The sequence below is a fragment of the Sebastes umbrosus genome, chromosome 16 (assembly GCF_015220745.1).
Source record: "Sebastes umbrosus isolate fSebUmb1 chromosome 16, fSebUmb1.pri, whole genome shotgun sequence".
Lineage (NCBI taxonomy): Eukaryota > Metazoa > Chordata > Actinopteri > Perciformes > Sebastidae > Sebastes > Sebastes umbrosus.
In genome coordinates, this window is record NC_051284.1 from 19,075,147 (window position 1) to 19,089,948 (window position 14,802).

Below are 14,802 nucleotides of genomic sequence, written 5' to 3' on the forward strand. Positions count from 1 at the left end.
TTGCAAATCTGTCTCTCTCAATTCAGCAGAGGTAATCACTGCTCCTGCTAGGCGTGAAACAGGATCTGAAGCCATGTACCTCCTCCTCTGTTAAGTCATTTCATTCCCTCATCTTCTCCCTGTCTGCCTGACACATACCTCGCACATATGTCTTTTTTCCCCCTCTTTCTTTAGATAGCTGTAGTTTGTGTATTCATTGATAAATCCAACACAGTACAAACAGTGGTGGAATGTAACTAAGTACATTTACTCAAGTACACATTTGACTTACTTTTACTTTACTTGAGTATTTCCATTTTTTGCAACTTCTACTTCTAGCCCAGTACATCTCAGAGTTAAATATTGTACTTTTTACTCCACTACATTTATTTGACAGCTTTAGTTACTAGTTCATTTTTACACAAAAAAAACATTTATTTAGGGCTGCCCCCTCTTAGTTGATTAGTCGATATTTAACTATAACTATTTGAAAAAGCTACAAGCCTTTTTCAAGCCGTGTTTCACACCTACGCAATGCAGCTTAGTTAAAGCATGTCATCTCTGCTGTGTGAAAAATATGCATCTCCAAAATATCAAGTACTTCGGCTCCAAGTCTTTTTAGGTAATTATAATTTATTAAATGTTTAACATGAAAATGACCAAACTGAAAAATGACATAATATAATATATTATTATATATATATAACATAATTATATGAAAGGAGCCATTCTGCATAATGAGTACTTTTACTTTTGATACTTTGAGTACATGTTTTGATGCTAATACGTTTTTTCTTTTTCTTAAGTAACACTTTGAATTCAGGACTTCTACTTGTAATGGAGTATTTTTAGACTATGGTATTTCTACTTTTACTTAAGTAAAGGATCTGAGTACTTCTTCCACCCTAGCCCCTGAGTAAAAGTAAGAAAATCACTAGATTTTTAGACTTGCCTTAAACTGGATCTCTTTGTAGTTAGTTCAAATGAAAAAACCCCACTGTGAAGCAAATACTTATTCTAACCTGGACCACTGGGTGCGGCGGGGGCTTGATTGGCTCCGCTGAACCTTCTTCATCCAACAGAGTCGACGCGATAAAGCTGAAGCCTCTGAAGAGCTGGTGAGCTCCGGCGCTGGGGGGCACGCCGGGGGAGTCTGGGAGATAATGAGGAAAGTCAAAGTATTGAATGAAGGGAGGTGTGCGATGGAGAGGTCCGTGTTCAAATACGCCATTGCAGTAAACCAATGCTTTCAAGCTCATGTATTTTTTACGAGCACTGCTATAATAAAGTGTTATTGCATCTTGATGGTGCTGTAATCACAACTGTGTCTCCTTTAAACAAAAAACACCCTGTATTGATTTTTTTTTAAGCTGAGAGAGGAAAAATATAATAATAATTCCACTGAGCTGCTGTCAAGCAGGAAATAGACAACTAATAGTGGACATTCAGATTTGATCTCTGACCTTTAGGGGTGCGGGAGGTGAACTCAGAGTCAAAGTAGAAGGTGTCATCTGGACGCGCCACCGCCGGCCTGAACGGAGGTTTTAATTCTCTTCTGAAGAGTTTCTAAAAGGAATAAAAGGACTTTTAATCACACCATGTAGTTGAAGGTTTTCCTCCCACGAAGATTGACAGTTATTCTAAATGAAAATCCACAGAGTGTATTTTATATTATTCATATATTAAAACATCCTTGACCATCAGTCACTCACATTCCAGTCTATGGTGGAGAAGAAACCGTGCCGCTTGATCTCCTCTGCACCATCAGCACAAGATCCTGTAGAGAAACACCGCAAAATATCAACCAATGAAACACAGCTGGAGTGCATAATATGTTGTCGTTTGTGGAAGTCATGTTCTTGAGTTGATACTAACCCAGTCTGTTGGTGGGGTTCCTCTTGAACAAAGCCCTGAGCAGCGACTGGGCCTCTGCACTCAGGAACTGAGGCATTCCCAGACGCGCCCTGCGGGGAGAGACAGACGGCACACAGCTCAAGTTATTTCACAAAATATGAAGAGAGGCAGTTTCGAACAGCAACATTGTGTGACAGCAGTAGGCTTCTGTATTCGATTGCTCCTCCACCTTGAGAATACTCACTTCAGAATCAGGTTCATAGTTTCTTTGCGGTCCTTCCCTTGAAATGGCAGCGATCCAGTCAACATCTCAAACTGGGAGACAGAACATACAACTTTGATTTATATGTACATGCATGTACAATAAGTGCAGTAGAAAAAATCTAAAATGTTCCTTACCATTAGTACTCCAAATGACCACCAGTCGGCGCTGTGGTCGTGTCCCTGCCTGTTCACAACCTCTGGTGCCATGTACTCCACGGTACCACAGAAGGAATACGCTTTCTTCTCATGATCAATGGCTTCTTTACACAAGCCGAAATCTGGGAAACACACCACAAGACACAGTCAGCACATCACTACACAGCATCAGAGTGTAGCACCCTACTGTAGTCTGTTATTCTTTATTGGTAGTCTTACTTTTATGGTCCTTTAATAACGTTTCAGCCACCGAAGTTATCACCTCTGTTACAATCCCAGCCATGGGCGAAGGGATTTTTGTGTTTTCATAAGGATGGGCGCCACTAAACAAAGCCTCTGTTGCTGCGTTGGCCTTCGTCCTACTTTGATACTTCTTTTTTAAATCAAAACCTATTTATTGAATGCAGCGCAGTCAGTCAGTCAGTCAGTCATTAAGGAAAAATGACAGGTATTAGCCTATATTGACAGTAGCTGGCACCAATGTCTGAAATCTAACTGTCACACCAAGGACTTGCGGTGAATGAGTGAACAGTTTGTGATGTAGTCAAGCTGCACTTAATAATCAAGTATTTTCAGGATCTGGAATGTACTTAAAAAAGAGGCCCATGCTTTCAGGAATTTCACATGTGAATATTGAAGTGAGTATCTGATTTTGTCAAGTTTTAAACAGGACAACCATTGTGTGTGAGTGGAAGTCAGCGTCCCACCACCTGTGCAGGATTGCTCGCCGAGCCAGAAGGGAAACAACAGATACGGTACGTTGTTTTTCTGCAGCTAATTGCGTCTCACCTCCACTATTTTACAGCACTTTTTCTTTGTCAGCATTCGTCTCCCTGTGAGACTTGTTATAATTTTCTCTCTATAATCTCCTGTGGTCACCTTCGGTTCAATGATGGCAGGACCCGGATATAAATAAATGGCGGTGATTATGGATGACAACAGAGGTAGATAGAGAAGATAGAGTGTAATAATTAACTTAGAGAACATGTACAGGCCATTATGCAGGTATCTGGAGTCAGCAAGATAAGGCTGTCACCCCAACTGTGAGTAATGAAGGTCAACAAGGTAGAAGAGAGGAAAGTGTGTGTGCCGACAGAGAGACTAGGTGTGGACGGAGCTGGAGACTCACCTGTGAGTTTGATATGTCCCTCCTCATCCAGGAGAATGCTAAAAAGAGAACAAATGTTAGGTGTCTGAGAAGGTGTGAACATTTTACTCATTAGGACATCACACGCTGCTCATTCTGGGGGAGTCTGTAATGTAATAATAGCCATAACAACTTAAAAGGTACTATATTGATTTTTTTTGCACATGCCCGCCACAAGCATGGAGGAACTGCGGAGGTTGAGAAATGCATATCAACAACTGGTAGCAGTAATGTACCATAAAAATAGCCATGCCCCAATTAAAATGGAGAGGAAGAGGACCACACGCTGACACAAACAATGCAGGGCACGAGATTTAAAAGGCTTTGCAAATTAATGGAGGCAGGTTTGAATTCATAATATTTATTGTGCCGTAGGCATTTTGAAGATGAATGATAATTTAAAAAGTTTAAAATGCAATTTGAAAACTCAGCTGGGTGCCTTTAAAGTGCATTACACTAGAATAACTCCTGATATGAGAGAAAGGTTTGGTTTTAGTTCCAAACACTGAATAAAAAACCATCACTGTTTTCCAGGTTCTTGGCTATTGCATGACTTCTTAGATTACTCCAAATAAAAGCCTCTTCAGAGAGCACTGCAGCAAGGATTACATCTTGACTACAAGAACGTATGCATACAGCATAGTGCAATTCCACACTTGAGCATTCATGAGATGAGATCTGAGATTTGGCATTACAAACGTAAAACTGTGCCAGTGTTTGAGGAATTTTCTCACTGATGGTCTAAAAATATTTAAGTGAAAGGTCAGCAATGATATTGTCTGGCACATACTGTAACTGGCATATATTCAGATGGTTTTGGATCCAAAATGCATGGCTCATCAAGTATGTGTTTATATATGTGTTTTTGTTTCTGTGACTGTGTGTTCAATATGTCCGTTTGCTCTTACTTTTCAGGTTTGAGGTCCCTGTAAATGATGCCCAGGCTATGGAGGTGGTCCAGTCCTAACGCCAGCTCTGCCAGATAAAACTTCACATCCTCCTCTGTGAACATCACCTGGGAGGCATGAGACACAGAAACCGAGAGAATGAAACAATGGGAAAGAATAACATCACAAGAGCGAGACAATGGAGGAAAAATTTATAAATATTTATCAAGCGAGATAAAAAAGACTGGACTTTTTGGACCCTGGGCCAGCAAAAACACCAAAATCCCATGAATCACTCTCACCTCTTTGGAGAGTCGAGTGAAGAGATCTCCTCCTCTGAGGAAGTCCAGGATCAAATACAACTTCCCTTCAGTCTGGAATGCTACAAATACACACAGTTTTATTCAAATCTGATTCAACGGTAAATCAGGAAACATGATTGAGGTAAGTTTGAAGCAATAAGACAGGAATGAAATCAGTAGATCCAATAAAAGTTGAAATAAAGCTTCCGGCTGACTCACCATAGTGCAGTTTGACAACAAATGGGTGGTTGACGTCTGCCAGGATGTCTCTCTCCATCTTGGTTCTCACACGGTCTCTCACTGAAGGATGAATAAGAGCACAGATGTATTAAACTTTAATACTGAAAGGTAGGCTGACAAAGCCCTCCAAACAGTTTTCACTTTACTCACTGCGCTCCAGTAAAAGCATGGTCGAATTAGGATGAAAAAATTAGGTTTCTAGTTGGCTGCACAATAATGGATCAATGTTTCGCTGATTTATAATCGTAGAGGCTGTCGAGCTCTGTGGAAGCTGAACACTCTGTTCTGACTGAACGGGGAGTACAGTGAAACCAGTAGTATATTCCTACAGTATGCTGAATGATCAAACCAAACAAAAACATAATTTAAAGATGCAAATAAAATCTGTACACCTGCACACTTAAAAGTAACCACATCATTTTTGGGGAACCGTGTGAACAAATCTGATGCTCTGATGTTTATCAAGAGAATGAGACCACCTGGGTGCAAATGTAAAGAGAAACCAACTGAGAGCTGTGGTCGTCTTACAACACTTAGTTACAGGAAAAGATACACCCTTTTAAATGAAACTGAGGGTACCGCCATTTCAAAACAAACTATGAAATCACCACAAAAGCTGAAACGAAAGCTTTCTGAAAGTATCCTACATGAACTTGGCACTAAGAACGGTGCAGAGGCAATAAATACAGGGTTGCAATAAATGATTATTTTCATTATCTTTTAATCTGTAGATTATTTAAAAAGTGATTAGTCAATAAAATGTCAGAAAATAGTTTAAATATCCTGAAGCTTAAAGGTACACTGTGTAGGATTTGGCTGTATGTAGCGAGGTTGCAGATTGCAACACACTGAAACATCTCCAATGTGCCAACGTGAAGGAGAACTACGGTGGCCGAATGACCCTATCTAGAGCCAGTGTTTGGTTTGTAGAAACATGGCGGCTGGCTCCGTATGTAGATATAAACGACTCATTCTAAGGTAACGAAAACACAACAATTCTTATTTTCAGGTGACTATACATTAAAGAAAAAATACAGTACTTATTTATATTATATTCCATTTCTGCCAATAGATCCCCCTAAATGTTACACACTGTCCCTGTCTGTCTTTAAATTGTATATTTTGTCCGACTCAAAACCAAAAAAAAGTATTTAATTTACATATATATAAAACAGAAAAGTTGCAAATCCTCACATTTGTTTGCTTGTCAAAATTCTTGATTCCTTTTTTGACTATCGATTAATTGCTTCAGCACTAAATAAATACATACAAGTCACTATAATTAATGCAACGATGAGGGAACATCCCCTCTACAAGAAGATGTGTCAGATCAGCTGCAGAGCGACTCTCGTACATCTGGTGGTGTGCTCTAGGACAGGTTTACAACGTTGGGAAATTCAAACTTTTTCTGTCATCAGTACACTTTCTGACAACAAAGCCAGCTTGTTAAACTGTCTCACTGTGATGACACCATCGTAGCATATCACAGGCTACTGTACCTTTGAGTGTGGCCTTCTTGAGGACCTTCATGGCGTAGAGCTGGTTGGCATCGGGTTCGGTCACCTTTCGCACCAGGAACACCTGCAATAAGCACAACAAAAACACCACAAGACCTTGTTATATCAGATCAGGGTTCGAGAGTCTGAGAGTGCAAATGTGAGACAAAGGGAGCAGCAAAGGCAGCCGTTACCTTGCCAAAGGATCCTTGTCCCAACACTTTGAGCAGTTCAAACTGAGAGGCATCAGCTTTCTCCGAGCCCTCCTTGACCACATGGGTGATGTTGATCTCCTTGATGTCTCCATCTTCCTAAAGAGTGCAAAGGAAAGAGGAAAAGTATAATAAACCAGTCAGTAATCACAGAACAAATGGGTGAAACAATGAGAATACTGCGTGTTTGTGAGGATTGTGTGAAGGAGAGAACAAAGCAGATTGTTTGCTGTGCAAAAAGAGAAGTTCTTTCACAGGAGTGTCTCCTGCTGTAAACAACAACACATCAAAATAAAATGCTTCAGAAAGAGGAAGCACAGTAAAAAAAAAATGAGATGTGTGTGTAAGAATGAGTGATAACACCCGATGGTTCTGGTTAATGTGTTGTTTTTTTTTTTAAAGTAGTTTCTGGGAATGATGCAACTTTTCAAGTGAAAACCATCAGTGCACGTTTCAAACAATGCAATGTAAAATGCCATGTTGCATAAACTCAAGAGCCTTTAAAAGGCAGCTTCTCAGGCTCTTTACAGGGTGGAGCGCTGACACTTTTGACAACTCCACCACATGACCACAGTCACAGACACTTCTGACCTAGTGTCAACCTCACCCACAACTCATCAACACCCTTCAGAGAGCATCAATTACATCAACAACAAGTCTCATTCTAGAGTGTTTCAGTTCTCTGTACTCATAAATATACCCTGAGTTTCACCCGCCCAGCCCTACAACAAGGCACAGCACTATAGTTACCTTAAATCCCTCTTAAAATTGAAAGTGTGGTTGGTGGGGAAACTTTTTCTTTTTTTTTACTTCTACCCTGGAGGCTCACAGCTTCTTACAGAGGATCATTTGAAAATTTGGGACTAGAAAGCAGGACATCTTGCCTGTTCCAGTTTTATCCCTTGAATTTGTCCTCTGCAGACATCAGATACAATGCACACCTTTATCATGCATGACAAATAACAGTAGAGCTGCAACGGTTAATCGATTAGTTGTCAACTATTAAATTAATCGGCAACTATTTTCATAATCGGTTTGAGTAGTTTAGTAAAATGATCTGATTCTGTGGTTTACAGTATGACTGGCCAGGATTACTTCTGTCGCACATCTTGTACAATGTTAAATACCCCTCTTACAAAACATTAATGTTCGTGCATACTTCTTGCGTATGGAGGATCCTCAAGTGTGTGATTTAATTTCATGAATCAATGGTTGCGTGGCTGGATTATTTGGAAGAGAGGATGCCAAATTGGTACAGTAAGCAAGTTAAAGTAACAGTGAATGATTTTTTTCCCTCCCTGTCTGCCTGTTTTGTATCTGGGACAAAGAGCTGAGAGTGTTGCGTTTTATATTTGAGAGATAAGGCATTTTAAAAGATAAAATTATTGATTAATTCACTGAAATAAAAAAATAAAAAATCGGATTAATCATTGCTGAAAATAATCAGTTGTCACCCTAAACTAAATAATTGATTTATTAATCACAAAAAAAGACTGATGTATCAGTAATAAAAAACGCCTAAGTTTCAACAATACATGGTAAACAGCCAACACCGCAGGCCACTACAGCCTGGGACTTTATTTGACAACAGGAAACCAGAGTTGGTTAAGGATGCAGGCTCTCAGCTGCACTTCGTTTCTAAACAGCCACAGATAACAGCGAGCATCGTCTGCACTCTGCAGCGTTAACAAATCCCACTTCTCTGCTACTTCATTTAAAAATTACTGCGCTTAACAACAACACAACGCTGCTAACAGCTCTCTGGAGACTACTCAGAGTTAATCAAGATGCCAACATGAGGAGGTTATCACTTTACCGTCCACTGGTTCCTCGGTGCAGGTAAAGAGTCAGTGCTGTTGCCTGTTTCAGCTGTTGATCTGCAGCTGTTACCGAGTGCCGGTACCAAGGCCTTGTTCTTTCTGAACAGGTACAGGGTCAGCAAGCGGCTCAGGTTGAACTTTCTCTTGTCCTTTTCCATCTCATTGTCAAAACTTCTGCTTCATCGTCCTACCCATGTCCGTAAGAAGGCAAACACCGTACTACCTCACATCTTCAACCTCACCTCATCTCACCTTTAGACTCATTTGTGCACTCATGTCAGGATTAGTTCGGAGTACATATAGAAAAATCTCTCAGCCTCTTCCCTTTATCTATTCTCTCTCTTCATGGGCTTTCTTCTATACTTTTTTTTATTAACTCTTCATCTTAATTTTCTCTTCCATTATCTCTCCTGTCTGCTCTCTGTGTTGGTCTGATGATCAGCCCTGTGTGTCCTCAGTGACTGACTGCAGCTGAAGTGAACTGGAACCAAAGCGTGCAGGAAGGAAGAGCCAGCGCTTATTCTTACAGTCCTGCACCCAACAACTCCCACACACACACACACATACACACAAACACATCTGCGGTGTGTTCAACTCAGAGAGAGAAGCCGAAACTGAAACAATACCAAAAAAAGAGCGAAAGAGAGGAGGAAATGATGACAAAAAGTGCGTTTTTCTGCTGCCTTGATTGAAAACGTTTCTGGGTTATCAATGTTTTCTCTCCGAAACCCAGCTCTATACCACTTCCCTTTACCCACAATTCAACAGAGTAGAAGCTAGAGGATGGGGGGGATGTAGGAAGAGAGAGGATGAGGTGTCCCCCCTCAGTGTTAAGGCGATTTAGACGAGATAGATAGAGATTTTCCTGTCTGTGGAACAGCATGTCCCTCTCTTCCCTCTCATAATAGTCTATTCCTGCTTATCCTGTCTCTTAAAACAGCTCTCTCACACTTGTTCTTTCCTCCATCTCTCACTTTATTGCCCTTTGTGTTGTAAATACCTCTTCAACAAGAGAGAATAGGCTGTTACACACTCGTGTAAATACAGCGAGCGCATGAGTCAACGTCTCTCTCGACCAAACAGAAGCATAATCCAGCCGTCAGCAGACAAACGTTTCACAAACATCTGATTACACTGCATTACAGCGCATTTTCCTCAGAAAAGGTTGATATGATCAAGTGCATTAGCCTTAAGTGGATAAAATGCAGAGATGTTACTGTAAGCGACAGCCTGAGTGTGTTTGCTGCAGATTGCTCGGATATAAAGCAGCTGTACAGTAGAAGTGGCGGTCAGAGCTTACCTGGGCTCTAATATGGGCAAGGTCCTTCTCTATCCAGGTGATATGGGACTGGTTCTGGGAGGGGAGGATGGTTGCGTTGGAAGTCAACACGGGTTACAGAGAATATACTTTTAAATTTCAATGCAGATGATACAGATGTACTGGACACGAATGCACAAGTAGGCACAACACACACTCACTCACACACAGATGAGGTTAGAAAAGGGTCCGAATGGTGATGGTTGCCACACTAGTGACAGGAAACTTCTCTTCCCCCCTCGTTCACACTTCCTCTTTTCTTGAACCGATCTTGCTTACTTCCTGCTCGGTAATAGAAACATGTTTTCTGCTCTCAGCGGGGAGCTGGTTTCCCAGTATAAACGCTGCTCTGAGAACTTATCTGACTGATCAAACGTGAAGCTGCTGCAATATCTAGAATGAGTGCAGACAATTAGGTCTAATGGTGTCATTTGAACATAGTGCACATGGTCTCTTGACCATGTTACACTGAAATTAGTTAATTGTTTAAGAATTTAATGGCCATGGCAAATCAAGATTGTTTGACTGAACTGTTTAAATTTGATTGTGTTGATATGACTATTAAGTGGATCAATGCACAGGCTGAACGCTAGAATGGCGAAACAGAAAGTGTGTTCCTGGATCAGCACTGCATTGCCAAATCGATTGCACATGTAGAATGAAAGGACAGAAGTTTGAGTTTCAACGAACCAGCAAAACCCACCGTTTACGAGGTGTTTTAGGGTTAGAGGAGGTGGAAGATAAACACGTCCTGCTTGCGTTTCCTCGCACTTGATGAGTACTCAGCATCACGTCCACCATGCACAAAGGAAACCCCTTCCTCTCCTCCAAAAATACCACACACACAGCTGCCTGAAGCAAATCAACCGGTCCCTAACAACACCCATCACCACCCACACTCACAGAGACGCTCACTTCACATCGACTGAAGCTTAATGACAAACAAGCATGAACAAAAGTGGCCACACTTGCCTCTCGCGTGCGTCGGGTTTTGGTGCGAAATATGAGCCTCCACATGTCCAGATCTGTCCATGTCACTGGTGGCAGTGAACCTCTGAGACACTCACAGTCTTACAAATACACAGCCTCTGTGTCAGAGTTAGCTAACACCTTCTGTATGCAATACCACAAGGAGAGATACAATCTGCTCACATACACTAATAGGAAGTGAAGTTATAGAAATGGATATGAGCAGCAGACTGACTGGTTGGGGACATAGAGATAGGAGGAAATGGGTCCAGAGCTGCAGGAAGTGGCTCTTAGGAAGCGTTTTCTCATTGGGAGGAAGTGGTAGAGTGACAAGAGGAAGACGGGGAGACTCTGTTGCAGGAGCACAGAGCAGCTCCAGACAAGTCTACTCAACTGCTTTGTACACTTTGATGTGAAGTGGAACAAAACAGAGATTCACTTTGCATAATTGGGCACTCTGTATGATTACACAAGCCTCTGTTGGCAAACACATGCAGGAGCTCCCAGAGAAGGGGAGGAAATGGATTACAAGCTGATGCATGCTTGTCAAGAATCAGAGATTTCTAAGAAAAAGACAATCCTGTTTGAAATTTGGAAGTCTCTTCTGGTGAAACTAAATGCATCAGAAGTTTCAGTCAGAACTTTCACCTTCAGTAACTTGTGTCTTTCTGACTAGACAGCAGATGTCAGACAGACGTGGTGTAATGGTCTTTGATAAACACAAGGGGCCAGTGCAGGTTCACAGCCGGGCCAGTGCTCTAAAGGAGAGTGACATGAGAGAGGAGCTTTAGCCAAGTAGGGGCATGTTCACATTGTTGGATCTGACATTAATTACAGCAAGGGGAGACAAAGAGTGGGACCGAGGGGGAGCAGTCGGCCTGCTGTTTAAAAACTGTCCAATCACAGCAGCGAAGGTCACACAGGTATTAACCCTGCGTCCGTGCCTTGTCAAAGCGTTTTTTGAAGCATTACACTGGAGTCCTAACCTGCTGTCTATCAGGAGAGAGACCCATAAAAACAAGAAGACTGGATGATGTAAAAGAGAACAGACAAAGAGAGAGAAAACAAACGTCAAAACGAGATGAGGAGTAAAGAATAAGTTAATTCAGACAGCGAGCGAGCGAGCGAGCTGTAAAACACAAGACAATTACAGTGTTTGTTTCACTGTTGCCTGTCGTCTTGCCTGGAAAATGAGCAGCAGCCGCACCTGCACGTTTTCAAATGCATGACAGCTCCGACTGTCGGGACGGAGGGGAGGAGGGAAAGTGAGGAAGTCCAGAGCGGGAGACGACATGAACGACTATAGTGTACATGGAGGGAGACAGAGCAGTCTAAACACCCATCCAACCAACCAACCGTGGTCCAGGCTCATTACTATGAAAACAAATATCCTACACTAGACTTTGTCTGCCTGAGTGCACACACACACACACACACACACACACACGCACGCACACACAGGAGAAAAATACACTGCATAACTCAGCGGTACTACCATGACTATGACTAAGATTTTGTGATTGCATAATTAGAACTGAAGAGTAGAAGAAACTCTTGAAAATATGAGACTATGAGAATATGCATCATATTTTTAGGTGGCAACTTTATATAAGGCAAACTTTATTTATGATTAATGAATCATTTATAATCATCACACTAATCCTTAGGATTAATCCTTACTAAATCTATTTTCAGTATAAATTATTCTTCCAGTTATATTCTTGATCAAAGTTACTGTTAGGAACTCTTTACTGGTTATGAAGACGAGACCATCAGCGAGAAGATTGGCTATTTCTATATTGTTATTCTTAATGCTTGTAGTCGGTGCCACCTGATTCTGCGCAAAATCAGACGAAATCCTGCAGGTTCACCAGAAATTCTTTCAGCTCAAACTCAGCTGCTGGAGGCCATGGCCGTATTGCAGGGCCCGATGGAGGGAAGGGAGGCACGGGAGAACCAGAACCAGGAGTGTGAGGGTCAGACTGTCAGACCCTGCTGCAGTAAAATGAGAGGTTTTCTAAAGGGACTCTGGTGCTCAGAAACACTACCGCTTTTGTCCACAGGGACCACCAAAATCAACACTAAATTAAAGTTTCATGTGGTAGCTTTAATCGATTACTCTTCTAAAACAATGTTAACAAATTATGAAAACAATGCTCATCACCGTTTCTCATAACCCAAGATGACGTGTTCAAATTGCTTGTTTTGTCCGACCAAAAGTCCAAAACCGAAAGACATTCCGTTAACAATGATGTAAAACATAAAAGAGAGGGAACTAGTGAATGTTTGAAACAATTAATGACTTATCAAAATAGTGGCAGATTCATGTTTTGTTCATCGAGTAATCGATCAATTGATTAAACGTTTCTATAATCCTTCAAGGATCATTAATAAGAAAGAGTTTGGCTGTTTATCCTCCTCCAGAATGACACTTGCTTTGTCTTTTCAGCTCTTAGACCACTCTAATGGACTGTTTGTGTCACACCTCCTGGAAAAGAAAACCAAAGTCTATTATTTTTCTTAACAACCTGCTAACATTTATAACTGCAGACTTGATGGACTGCATAAAAACAAATGCAGATTAAAGCACCTGTATACGCCCTATTCAGTGATGGCCTGATTGTCCCGAGTCAGTGAGCCTTTGGTTCTGAGTTGTGCTGTATACCTGCTGGCAAGTCTAGCTAACATTTATTACTACCTGCAGACTTGTTGAACTGTTGTAAAAACTATTTATTGATGCATTACGGACATTTATGAGTACATTACTAACAAATAGAAAGGATGTGGGGACTATGAGCAACCAGGACACTCAAATGTTGCTCCTCTCAATAGCTTTTAACTGATCTATAAAGCATTAGTAAATGATTTATGAACCATCGATAAAGCTATTAGTTACCACCTATTGCCTGTTTTTCCTTTTGATTCATTATCCTTTTTACACTAACAGATAACAGGATCATTTTAGTACGATTTTTAAGGTTGGGAGAGAAAATAAAGGTAGAAACAGCTAGTTTGAACTGAGGAATGGATGTCTACAGCTCTACAGTTTGACTAAACATGCACTGATGTAGGAATTTCTAGCTTGGAGTTACAAAAAGAGGTTTGTGTTTGTGTGCACGATCGTCCATACAGTTGTGTCTTTGTGCACAAGTGTGTCCAGACATGTGTGCAGGCAGGCACCCAAATCTGTCAGGTGAGACGCAGGAATGTCTCCCTCTGTTTGCATCAGTCTGTCCTCTCTCCCCCCCTTCATTAACTCTAAAAGAAGGTACCAAAGAGGGCTGCTATATTTTAGAGGGCAGGACTGACTCATTCATTCAGCTAGTTCTTTTCCCATTCATTATGTAGTTTTTCCTCTGATGAACCGGCTGTCTCTATGACACTCCTTTTTTCCACTTCGCCTCCATCTGTCCACCTTCATTCTGTCCTTTCCCCTGTCCCATTCATCCTCTCACGTACTCCGTTTGCCCTCCAGAAACACCTGCGGTCAGCCACAACGAGTGATGCAAGAAAGGGAAGAGGTGGATGGAGGGAAGGAAGGAAAGAGTGGGAAGAAGCAGTGCTGCAGACGAACATTCACCCAGTCCCAGTGCAATCCTCAAACATCCCATCATGGTGCTTTAATACTAACTTAGCCTAGGGCAGGCAGGACGAGAACAGATTTAAAAGGACATCATAAAACAGACAAATGGAGAGAAAATATAAAGTTCAGGTTCAGGCTGGCTCAGAACAAAGAGCTAGCAGCCCGGCAAAGACTTATAGTCTTAATCCCTCACTACTTAACGTGATTATCTCTGTCTTTGCCAGGGCTGTTATCCCGCAGATAGATGAGACAAGAGCTTCATCTATAGTACTAGGGCTGTCCCGAATACCACTTTTTGAGCTTCGAAGCTTTGGTGAGAAATATTCAAAGGTATTTGAAGCTTGGCTTGCAGCAGGCTGACATGTTCTTCTGTCTGTGTGTCTCCATCTCCCCCGTTTCAGTGCTACTGCACTACTGTACACACACGCACCTCTACACACAACAAACAGCGATATCCATCTAAGAATAAATAATAATAATTAATGTTGAATATGAATAATTAATAATGCTGAGAGATTATTCCTTATATCATGGGATATTTAGGGATTTATACTTTATTATTACATACTTATACA

General features: G+C 41.4%; 1 protein-coding gene across 5 annotated transcripts in view; it reads right to left on the bottom strand.

Moving 5' to 3' along the window:
* The window catches only part of rps6ka1 (ribosomal protein S6 kinase a, polypeptide 1), a 60,093-nt gene that overhangs the window by 4,613 nt on the left and 40,678 nt on the right, over window positions 1-14,802 (bottom strand). For 3 of the 5 annotated variants that reach the window (XM_037796688.1, XM_037796691.1, XM_037796690.1), the window contains 12 exons: window positions 6,520-6,636; window positions 6,329-6,410; window positions 4,809-4,889; window positions 4,590-4,669; window positions 4,309-4,415; window positions 3,383-3,420; window positions 2,233-2,375; window positions 2,078-2,148; window positions 1,855-1,943; window positions 1,692-1,756; window positions 1,443-1,545; window positions 1,002-1,132 (listed from right to left, as the gene is read on the bottom strand). In XM_037796688.1, the coding sequence (XP_037652616.1) occupies window positions 1,002-1,132; window positions 1,443-1,545; window positions 1,692-1,756; window positions 1,855-1,943; window positions 2,078-2,148; window positions 2,233-2,375; window positions 3,383-3,420; window positions 4,309-4,415; window positions 4,590-4,669; window positions 4,809-4,889; window positions 6,329-6,410; window positions 6,520-6,636 (1,107 nt within the window). Of the gene's footprint in view, window positions 1-1,001; window positions 1,133-1,442; window positions 1,546-1,691; window positions 1,757-1,854; window positions 1,944-2,077; window positions 2,149-2,232; window positions 2,376-3,382; window positions 3,421-4,308; window positions 4,416-4,589; window positions 4,670-4,808; window positions 4,890-6,328; window positions 6,411-6,519; window positions 6,637-8,353; window positions 8,880-9,657; window positions 9,712-10,647; window positions 10,765-14,802 lie in introns of those variants that run through there. The other 2 variants (XM_037796692.1, XM_037796689.1) reach the window with 2 other exon arrangements.